This window comes from Mytilus galloprovincialis, chromosome 5 (assembly GCF_965363235.1).
Source record: "Mytilus galloprovincialis chromosome 5, xbMytGall1.hap1.1, whole genome shotgun sequence".
In the NCBI taxonomy this organism is placed as follows: domain Eukaryota; kingdom Metazoa; phylum Mollusca; class Bivalvia; order Mytilida; family Mytilidae; genus Mytilus; species Mytilus galloprovincialis.
Window position 1 is genome coordinate 38,694,229 of NC_134842.1, and position 11,018 is coordinate 38,705,246.

The following is an 11,018-nucleotide window of genomic DNA, read 5'->3' on the forward strand; positions in this document are numbered from 1 at the left end:
TAATTCACCAATTGTATAAAATACCAAATAAAAAACAATTTATATTTTCCATCTATACTTTGACTTCCAATTTATGAAAACACATGACATTAATTCATCAAAATTATTTTTTGAACATCAGTTTGGTCGTCAAGTGCGGATTAATTTTAAAATTTTCGTACGCATGTCACAACTTTACATTTCCACTTCCTGTCATTCAGCAAGGACACCGGTTAAAATTTTATATAAAAATGTTTTCAAGACTAGCAAAACCGAGTACTGTCACATTTATTGTTAGCAGGTCATTCTGCAAATCTTCACAGGTATAAGTCAAATTGAACGGACGCCAAACAATAAGCGGGAATTAAAACATGTTTAAAAATGCATATCCTTGACAGTTGTGATCAGTCATGTCTGTTGTCGGTTGATGATGCAAAATTGCCTCATCATCAATTTAAGCCAACTATCCTTGATCACAACACACGATACTTGTCTTTCTTAATTTTAAGTAGAGTGTGCAGCATTTGGATGTCTCTTCTTTTGTAAACTGTCAATGAGACAGTTGGTACATGATCAGCACTAGAACAGCTGATCCTGAAGGTTATTCATATTATTGCCTCTTATAATATTATTGATGCATGTATGCTTAATTTTTCATTTTTTTAGATATTAGTTATATGGTTTCGAAGTTGATGAAAATTGTATGCTCCTGTATCAATGTGTATAATATTTAACAAAAAAAAAAATTAAAGTCAAGAAAAGAAATGAAAACTGCTAAAAGTTATCGCCAAGGGGTCAGTTAAAAAAATAAAACTAGTGTGTATTAAAAATATTTATTTATGCTCTCACATTGTAATTACATTTAATCTAATTAAGCTTTTGATTCTGGGTCTTTCTTAAATCGGTTGACACATTCAAATTATCTTTCTGTAAACTTACATTGTCATTTCGGGGCCTTTTATAGCAGACTATGCAGTATGGGCTTTGCTCATTATTGAAGGATGTATAGCAGGGCTCACGCTACCAGGCGACTTGGGCGAAGAAGTCGCCTTCCCGACCGTCACTTCGCTTTCCCCGACCCCCAAAAGCGAAAACAAGTCGCCCTGTTCTTGACGATAGTCGCTTTCAGTCGCTTCCGTCATCGGACATTTTCAATTTTTACCAAGTTGATGAAACATCAATTTTTTATTGATAATTAAAGAAATTCAGACATAAACGATTCATTATCTTTAGAAAAGAGGTTGAAGCATTGTCTTCGTAGTGTGTAGCATGTTATTTGATAAAAATACAACTTTTTATCACTTCGTGCATTTCTACAAGTTCCGGTGCTTGTTACTCGAAAACGTACATCAACCTCAAATTCGGCGGCAACATCAGTTTGTTACTTCATTTAAACGTGATAAAAGTTGCCTCCAGTAAATTTTTAATCCATTTATTGCATTAAAAACGTCATGTTCCTTTCCAAATAACTTGTCAAACATCGTTTATTTTTGTAAATTTTCTTGCATTCGTCCGCCATTGACCGATTTCTAAACTCCGGATCTGAACCGGACCAGCTATGACCGAAATCCGTACTTTTACAATAATTACTACAGACGCACGGATGGAACAGCTGACAGAAGAATATTGATCCCAAAGGGAAAAATAAACATTCCACACGCATTAAAAGACTTTTGGTAACATCTAATTGATTGGCGTATATAATTCCCTATATTTTTTATGGATTGTTTCAAACTATTGATTAAAGTTGCTTAACTCTGAGACTATTATACTAATATCAATATATTCTGGCCCAGCTTAATAACTTTTATATTTTTTTTATGAGAAACACTGAATGTCATACACAAGATAATTTTTAATTAAATTGTAATTGATATATTATAATTTCTTTACATTTTTTAAAATAATTTTTTTTTTTTAGTGCTAGATATTTAGTTGGTAGTTTCTCACTGAGACTACTATAACACATGTGTTATAGTAGTCTCAGTTTCTCACAAGAACCTTAGTAAAACTTAAACAACTTTTAATTTCAAATGTTACTTTAATTGTAATTTTTTTACTCAGATATGAATTGAACAATATAAAAAGAACATTATTTACATATGGCCCTTTATACTATTGTAAAATCCAAACATTGTATCGCACCGCACGAATGAGCACTTCTCTTTCAAATCTCACCACTTCTCCCTATCAGTTTTAAAAAGAGAAGTCACTTCTCCCTATAATTCTGAAGTAGTGTGAGCCCTGGTATAGTGACCTATAGTTGTTAATTTCTGTGTCATTTTGGTCTGTTGTGGACAGTTCTCTCATTGGCAATCATACCACATCTTCTTTTTTATATTTGGTGATAATTTAATTTCTACATAGTATTCACTAGTAGATTTGCTTATAAAGTGTCCTTTCTATTCTTAAACATATGGAGGGATGTTAAGTGCACTGCTTCCTTAACACTTTTAAATGTAATGAGTCTTTGTTTCCGTTTCATTGCCCTGATTTGCACACACTAAAAAATTGTATCAAATTAAAGCCAATTATAATTTATTTCATATACATGTATCTATATCATTTATATATGAAAGAACTTTTTTTGTACCATGTTAATGATATAAACTAGTTTGAATTATTATCAATTCAGTTTCAGAATATACATCATGTACATGGAAGTAATAAAATATATATCATTAATTGATTTCTTTCAGGCTTGGCAGTCTCCAAAAGTTGCTGTACTTGGAGCCGGTGGTGGTATTGGTCAACCTTTATCTTTGCTTTTAAAAAATTCAGCAAAAATAGCAAGTCTGTCGTTATATGATATTGCTCATACACCAGGTGTCGCTGCTGATTTAAGTCATATTGATACAAGAGCCCATGTCACTGGTCATCTTGGTCCAGCATCATTGGAAGCATGTCTGACAGATGCAAGTGTTGTACTGATACCAGCTGGTGTTCCAAGAAAGCCAGGTAAGTTTAAATAAAACTGAGAATGAAACAGGGGAATGTGTCAAAGGATTTTTGTGCAACCATACAGTATGAACCCTTCTGGGTGCTGAATTTTTTCACTGCATTTTCTTCTCTTTGGTCAGGTGCTTGTCTCTTTGACTCATTCCCTGTTTCCATTCCCTATTCCCAATTCTACATTTAATGAGTTTTTATTTACAATAGTTACTAACACGTGACTAACTGGTTAATGAGAATTTTGGAATTTGTTTCCCCCTTACAAGCATGAATAAGTTTTCAGAAACGTACAAACATGATGTACATGTACAGTACATGTAAATTTGAATAAACCAAACCTTTCCCAAATACAACTTGTAGAAACCAAACTTAAACATGTGTTAAAAGGTATTTCATGTATTTACACACATAATAAATTTGAGTGAATTGAAGGATTTGCCTCAAATAATCTTGTTAGGGTATAATAAACTTGTGATGCATGTAGTCTGCACTAATAACTTTTTCAACTACTAGTCCGAAGAACAATATTTTGACATTTTTCTTATGGGTCCAAACAAAGTTTTTCAAAAACTTGCTAGTCCAAATGAAACTTTACTAGTCTTGGGCATTGGACTAGTGGCTAACCATGCAGACTGTTAAGCATGGCAGTGGTATGTTCAAATTTCTTAAGAGTACATTCTCAATTTCATTGTGCTCTGGTGACGAGAGAAATACAAAATGATCTCTTTAAAAGAAAGCAGAAAAGATGTAGTATGATTGCAGTAACATGAAAACACTATCCACAAAAGTCTAAAAGGATACACCAAAGTGATTCTAAACATTCATATCTGAGAAAGTTAACTCTGGTGTCTGTTTTAAAGTTGAAAACTACCTAATTATACTTAAAAAAGATGAAAGAACTTAGATTAGGCCTTCAACAAGGTGCCTTGGCTCACACCAAACAGCAAGCTATAAAGGGCCCGAAATTACTAGTGTCCTGACTTAGGATAGGTGCTAACAAATAGCAGGTTTAAACGTTTTAAAGCTAATTCCCTGATGCTTGTACCATAAAACTTAGGTTGGCTTGCTTGCTTTGTTTGTATAAATGCATCTGTGTTTGCTCAAGCTTTGTAATTGAGATTGACATCTTCAAACAATATAGATAGGCATAGTTAAACCTGTATATATTATATTTAGATTTGATTTGACATTATCCCTATACCAATTGTACAATATACAAACAAAGACTTCTGCTGTTGTCTGCTCTATGGTCGGGTTGTTGTCTCTTTGCCACATTCCCCATTTCCATTCTCAATTTTAAAGCAAGCAAGTTAATCATTGGCTTGCTCTGCATGCATTAGGAAATTAGCTCTAACAGGTGCCAACCTTCACCCTAACTGAACCATTAATAAAACATTACAATATAGGATGACACCCTATAAGATATGAAGCATTGTTATGAACAAACATGCTGGTACAAAACATAATTATTTAATAATATTTATAATTAATTCATTGTTAACATATATTTAATATTGAAGGAATGACAAGAGATGATCTGTTCAACACAAATGCTGGAATTGTCAGAGATTTAGTGTCAGCCATCGGAGATTTCTGTCCAAAAGCCATGATCTGTATCATTACCAACCCGGTTAGTATTGAAATGTTACTACTCTTTTTTTGAGTACAAGATTGTCAAGAAGTTATATGAAATGAATGCAGTGTTAATTATTTAATATTGCACTTTATTATTGGGATTCAATGAAAGTGAAAACATAAATGCAAAAATTCCAATATAAAGGCATTTTTGTTTTAACTGAAATAAGATAAGGGCTATTCCAGAAAAAAATGTATGGGGGTGTTGGAAGGCACTTTTTGTCAGCCCCCACCACCCAGACAATTGTAATTGAGACTATAGTGCATTATAGTGTGAAAAGTTGCTCTGATACCCATCACCCATGTATTATTAATATAATGTGCCTTCCAACCCCCCCCCCCCCCCCCCCCATACATTTTTTTCTGGAATAGCCCTAATGAAATGGTCAAAGGTAAAAAATTGATATAAAATGAAAAACAGCAATATCATAATAAAGGGAGACTATAAATCATTATCAAATTTCATTTGCCGGATATTTAGTGATGTGGTATTGGTTTTAAGATAGAAGAACTCATAAAAAAAATATTAATAAATGTTGATTATATTTATTATATAAAAGTGTAAGAAGTTATATATGCAGCAATTTATTTGTAATATTTAATATTTGCTTTTCTTACCAAGGTTAACTCCACAGTGCCAATAGCCGCAGAGGTTTTAAAGAAGAAAGGAGTATATGATCCTAGACGTCTATTTGGTGTTACAACATTAGATATAGTTAGATCAAATGCATTTGTAGCAGAAGCTAAGGTTTGTGTTTTGTATTTAACACATTTGATTTGTGCATATATTTTACACATGAATTGAATTGACTTGTTTAACACATTTGACAGATACTGTGGATTTAGTAGGTACAGGTTAACCAGGGCTTCCAAAACGGTCATATATTCCTGACATTTGATTAATGTCCGGTAGAAGTCCGGCTGGGCAAAGCATGAAACGGTCATATACATTTTAGTTTTCAAGGCTTTTTCGGTCATTTTAACATAGTCTCGATCTTTTTGACCCAACCTTAATTTTGCCTTTAACATCTACACATTTCCGGTCATAAAAGTGACATGATGATTAATTACTATCAAAACAACCCCTACTTCAATACTTTCTAATTTTAATCAAGGCTAATTAGTTGTTGGACAGGTGATATCTACCTGTTCAGGTGACAGGTAAACTATGTTCAGTATCGGACATCGTATTAATTGATCGGTCTAGTCACAATTATTTTCTTACATTTCAGCGGTTTGTAGCTCATTGATTTAGTCCAAAAGATTAAAATTATAAGAAATTAGTTTATCTACATGATTTGATAAAAAATTTTAAAAGGTTTAAATGAAAAATCGTCAGAACTACGTCGAATGAACTAGAACAAGTGTGCGCATGTGCAAAGGTGGGAAATTCAATTATGCATCCTTTATTTCTTCAAAATGCTAAAATTATCATTGATACCTGTATCTAAACGTTCATTTCAAGCATTTTGTTGAAGAAATAACGTGGAAAGAGCTTCTTCACTCAGTCATGCTTTGCAAACATACACGGATTTTACGTATCCGTTTACGGTCCATGTTTTACCATTGTCAAGTCAACATCTGGTTTTAGAAAAACGTGATTTTAAAAACGAAAATGAAGTTTTTGACATGTCATTTTGCACAAATAAAGAGTCTATGGCAGATATGAGCATGCTGATGTGCACACTTTGAATGATGCACTGCCAATTTAAGAGTTTACATCCAAAACAAAGTAAAGTTTAAAATCGTTTTTTAATCTAATGTCATTATCATTGGAATGGCCATCTGATTACCATAATTGCCTTTTGTGACTTAGTCTTAAGGGATTAAAATCGGGATCAGATATAAAATGTCCGGCTGGCTCAAATGTTTTTTGGAAGCCCTGAGGTTAACCATGAATTTAAATGTTCAACAGAGTACAAATTTTCTTTATGTTAGTTCGCAGATTTTTTTAAATACAACAAAATCATTCATCCACAAAAATATTATTTCCTATAATCCACGAAAAGTGATACCTATGGAAATATATGAATTCACAGTAGACAGGGAACAAAATTGTTCATTTGTTACAGTGAAATAATTTTGTTCATTTATCAGAAGCCCTTGACAAAAATCTGAACAGCACTCTTCTATTTCTATTTCCTGTTATCCTATTGGAGACCTTCTTATAAATATCTGTCCTAGTCAATGATCTGCTAACTAATTTTTTTTAATTAATGGCACATTTTTTTAATATAAGGTTGGGTATATAGCAAAGAAGGATAGTCAATGATGAAAATACCAAACATTGAACATGATCATATATTATTTATATAAATCAATTTAGATTGTAGTTGTGTTAGTCATTGGTAGGTATTTTTAAAACCAAGATGCTCTCTCCGAGGAAAATTCAATCGGAAAGTCGCTAATCAAATGAAAAAATCAAATGACAAAACAAAATAAATTAACAGTGCATATTTTTCAATCAAATGTATCGACCTTTCGTATTATAATTATGAATTAGGGTGATAACAAACAGGCCATTCATTAAGAGGCGGTACCCGGTACTTTTACCCTCCTATGCTATTGACAAGTACCGCCTAAATGTAGAAATTTTTATATAAGTTATTCATGGAATAAATTGAAAAGTACCACCTAGAAACGTGGAAGTACCAGTCAACATGAAAGAAAATGAAACCCCTGAATTATAACAATGTAAATGTGTTTTCATTGCAGGAATTGGATGTATCTAAATTGAATGTTCCAGTTATGGGTGGACATAGTGGAGTAACAATTATACCTGTCATCTCTCAAGCCAACCCAAGTGTTTCATTTCCACCAGTAAGTACCATAGATAACTGTTAAAAATATTATTAATCGGTTAAACAGATATTGAGGAACAGAAAATATATAAAAAGTATAGCAGATCAATGGTAAATAAATCCTGTTTGGTTACATTTGTATTACAGTTAAATTTCATAACAAATAACAAAAACATATTTTTTCTCAAAAAACATAAAAAGTGCCTTCCATTCCCCAATACATTTGTTTTTGGAACAGCCTTAATATATTTGACTCATCATGTTCATACTCAGATTCTGGTAGTAGTTTATTTTTTCATTACTGAATATAACACTGTTTTGTAGGAGGAGAGAAAGAAACTTTCTGAGAGAATACAGAATGCTGGAACAGAAGTGGTAGAGGCCAAGGCTGGTGCTGTAAGTGAATCACACAACCTTCATATGTACATGTATACACCCATGACACTCTGATTATATTTTTTGTTTTTTTTTTGTTGGAGAAAATATTTGCAAATTGCTATATATTCTTAAACTCTGAAAAATATCTAACACTTCATATTATATGTCTTATAAATACTTTGTTATTTGGTAAACAGGATATCACTTTCATACTTTTATTGAACGAGATGAACTTACAATCAAGTTGAAAAAATCACCACACACGTAAACTCTTTTGAGTCACTATCTGCCTTTTTTTGCATCAAAAATTTTAATTTGGTAAAAGGAGATGAGGAGTAAACCAAGTTCAGAGATCATATTAATACATCAAGGGTTTTTACCAAAAAATAGACCTAATGGTCACTATAAGGTCATAAAACATTTAACCAAATTGCTAGGCCTAAGTGGTCCTGAATTAAGTACCTTTTAGTTCCACCTACATTACTAATGGGATAAACTCATAATTTAATTTTGTACTAATATGTATAAATTGGTAATGATATGGTCACTTTTACTATTGCCTGTATAAATTTATATTACTCTTGTCTTTTGATACTTTAAAAGGAATCAATACTACAACTAATCATACTATCACTCAAAGCATACTGTATAAGGTTTATATCTATAACAGTGCTTACATTAAAATATACTTTCTTAAATGTAGATAATGGTCAATATATGCATTTGAATAAATATAGTGTTGTCTTCTCAAATATTAACACTATTTTGCAGTATTATTTAAATACTTTCTGGTTTTTTTTTCCAGGGATCAGCAACCTTATCTATGGCCTATGCTGCATCAAGATTTACATTTTCACTGTTAGAAGCTATGGCTGGAGGTGAAGGTCAAGTAGAATGTGCATATGTACAGTCAGAAGAAACAGATGCTGCTTTCTTCTCAACGCCTCTCTTGTTAGGTGTAAGTATAAAAATAAGAATATATACATGTAGTATGATTGCCAATGAGAAAACTCTCCATCCAACACCAAATGACTTAGAAGTTAGCAGTTATAGGTCACCATACAGATTCATTTATTAGCAAAACTATACCACATAGCAAGCTATAAAAGCCCCTGAAATACAAATGTAAAACAATTCAAACGAGAAAAAATAACGACCTGATTTATATACAAAACAACAAATGAAAATCTAATAATATTTACAGCAAAACAAATATAATATACAGTAGCAAACAATCATCACTAAGTCACAGACTCCTGACTTGGGACAGGCATAAATAAAATATATTTATGGGTGCCCAACCTTTTCCTGACTTGGGAGAATACTTACAATTACTGAAAGCAAGTTCAAAGTCTAAATAAACAAGTAAAAGAATCATCTATTGAAGAAAGTTTACATTGAAATTTGAAAAAAAATTCTTCACAACATTTTTAGTTGTTCATTTCATAATTTTGTGTAGATTTTTTTTTAAATTTTATGTTCAAAAGTAAATTGAGGTGGGTTTTTTATGTTTTAGTATTTTAAGACGCTTTTTAATTTGAAATTTCTTTTTATTATTAAATACCTGAAAATATAAGTTTCTTATTGTGCATATTTTGTATAATCTGAGAATGAAAGTTACAAGTATTAGAAACTTCAAACACTCAGTGTTACAATGAATACCAATGAATGTAGTAACTTTACTAAGACTAAAAGCTAATTTTGATTTATACATTTTTGTTTTGCCTCTATTGAAGTAAAATATGTTGGTTTTATCTTTGTCTTATATCACAGAAGTATAAAATTAAAAATGCTATTTTATTCTTATTTTCTAGAAAAATGGTGTTGAAAAGAATCTTGGTAGAGGAAAACTCATTGACTACGAAATGCAGCTCTTAGATGCCGCTATGCCTGAACTTAAGAAAAACATTCAAGCTGGAGTTGACTTTGTAAACAAATCATAGTGTTCTTATTGTCAGATAAATTATAAAAACACAAATTTACGTTATTATCTGAGGGTAAAGTGGGATTCCAATTTAATGCAATCCGAATATCTTCTTTTGAATTTATAAATAATTTTATTTAACAGTTTTCTTCAACATATGGTCCTATTTAAGTTTATATTTTCTTTCTTTAGATTTCATCCCATGTATAATCTGTTTGGCATGGTGCTTAAGTCATAGAATCAATTGTTTTCTAAGTAATAAAAATAAGGAAAATTGTATTTGAAACAAAAGATACTGATTTTTCAGCCAAAATTGAAAATGTAAAATTTACTTATTTTCTCTCCATAAAATCACTTGTGGCCAGTTATATAACATTCACTTGTGAAATTTGTGAACACGCCTTTGAACAATGTCTAAGTTTTAAATATTTCATATACCGGTTTGTCTTATTCATTATATGTCAAGGTTAGAATATCAGGTAATTTAATATTATTTATAAAATCTACCTCCATGACATAAAAATACAATTTTTCAGGTAGACCAATTTTAGTTATTGAATCTTTCTTAAATTGTTCAGGCCATGTTGAGGTTGGATTATTGGGTAATACATATAAACAATCCATTTTCTGCTTTACCGGTACATGGTATCCAATCAATTTTTGTTCTCTTGTGAACGCTTTGCTGTGAAAGTATGTAACCAAATGTCTGGATTCTCAATGAATATCTTTACTTTTGACTATAAAGTATAAACATGTATACCATTACATTAATGAGAGTTTATATTATAGTATAGTACTGTAAAAAGACTTTTTGTGTGCTGAATTTTGTTATGTTGTGAGATATCTTAGAACATAGTTGTTATACCACAATAAAAAGAATTAATTTTATTGTATCATTTGTTAATGTATATCCTTAGGAATGTTTTCTGTTCAAATAACAAGCTTTTTAAAAGAGGTTTATAAATTGATAGTATATGAATTATGGAAAGAAAAAAGAAATAATGGGACTGTGAGCTTGTTTTTGAGATGTTAGCAATTGAATTTGACGGGCAATGATTCTCTTGAAGGTTTTTATACAACTAACATCTGCAGCTTTTTTTTTCTGAAATACTATAAAAAGAATAACAAGGATTTTCAAATATGGCTTTTAAAACTATATGCAATATAATTTTGACATAAAAAGTGAGCTTAGTGGTCATTTTTGTCGAGCCTGCAACTTTTGTTGCAGAAAGCTCGACATAGGGATAGTGATCTGGCGGTGGCATTAGCTAACTTCTTAAAAGCTTTATATTTTAGAAGGTGGAAGACCTGGATGCTTCATACTTTGTATATAGATGCCTCATGTTACA

General features: G+C 31.4%; 1 protein-coding gene across 1 annotated transcript; it reads left to right on the plus strand.

Annotated features, from left to right (window-relative positions):
• The first annotated feature begins 149 nt into the window (after window positions 1-149).
• On the plus strand, window positions 150-10,557 carry LOC143075780 (malate dehydrogenase, mitochondrial-like). Its single transcript, XM_076251342.1, has 8 exons — window positions 150-302; window positions 2,679-2,937; window positions 4,452-4,561; window positions 5,189-5,314; window positions 7,282-7,386; window positions 7,692-7,763; window positions 8,551-8,703; window positions 9,560-10,557. The coding sequence occupies exons 1-8, from the start codon at window positions 231-233 to the stop codon at window positions 9,686-9,688; spliced, it is 1,026 nt and encodes a 341-aa protein (XP_076107457.1). The 5' UTR covers window positions 150-230; the 3' UTR covers window positions 9,689-10,557.
• Window positions 10,558-11,018: the final 461 nt, after the last annotated feature.

Excerpts from the sequence above, each read along its gene's own strand:
- LOC143075780 (XM_076251342.1), top strand. The coding sequence starts at position 231 with ATGTTTTCAAGACTAGCAAAACCGAGTACTGTCACATTTATTGTTAGC. Across the intron at positions 4,562-5,188 it reads TCTGTATCATTACCAACCCG|GTTAACTCCACAGTGCCAAT; the intron begins GTTAGTATTGAA and ends TTTCTTACCAAG. Across the intron at positions 5,315-7,281 it reads CATTTGTAGCAGAAGCTAAG|GAATTGGATGTATCTAAATT; the intron begins GTTTGTGTTTTG and ends TTTTCATTGCAG.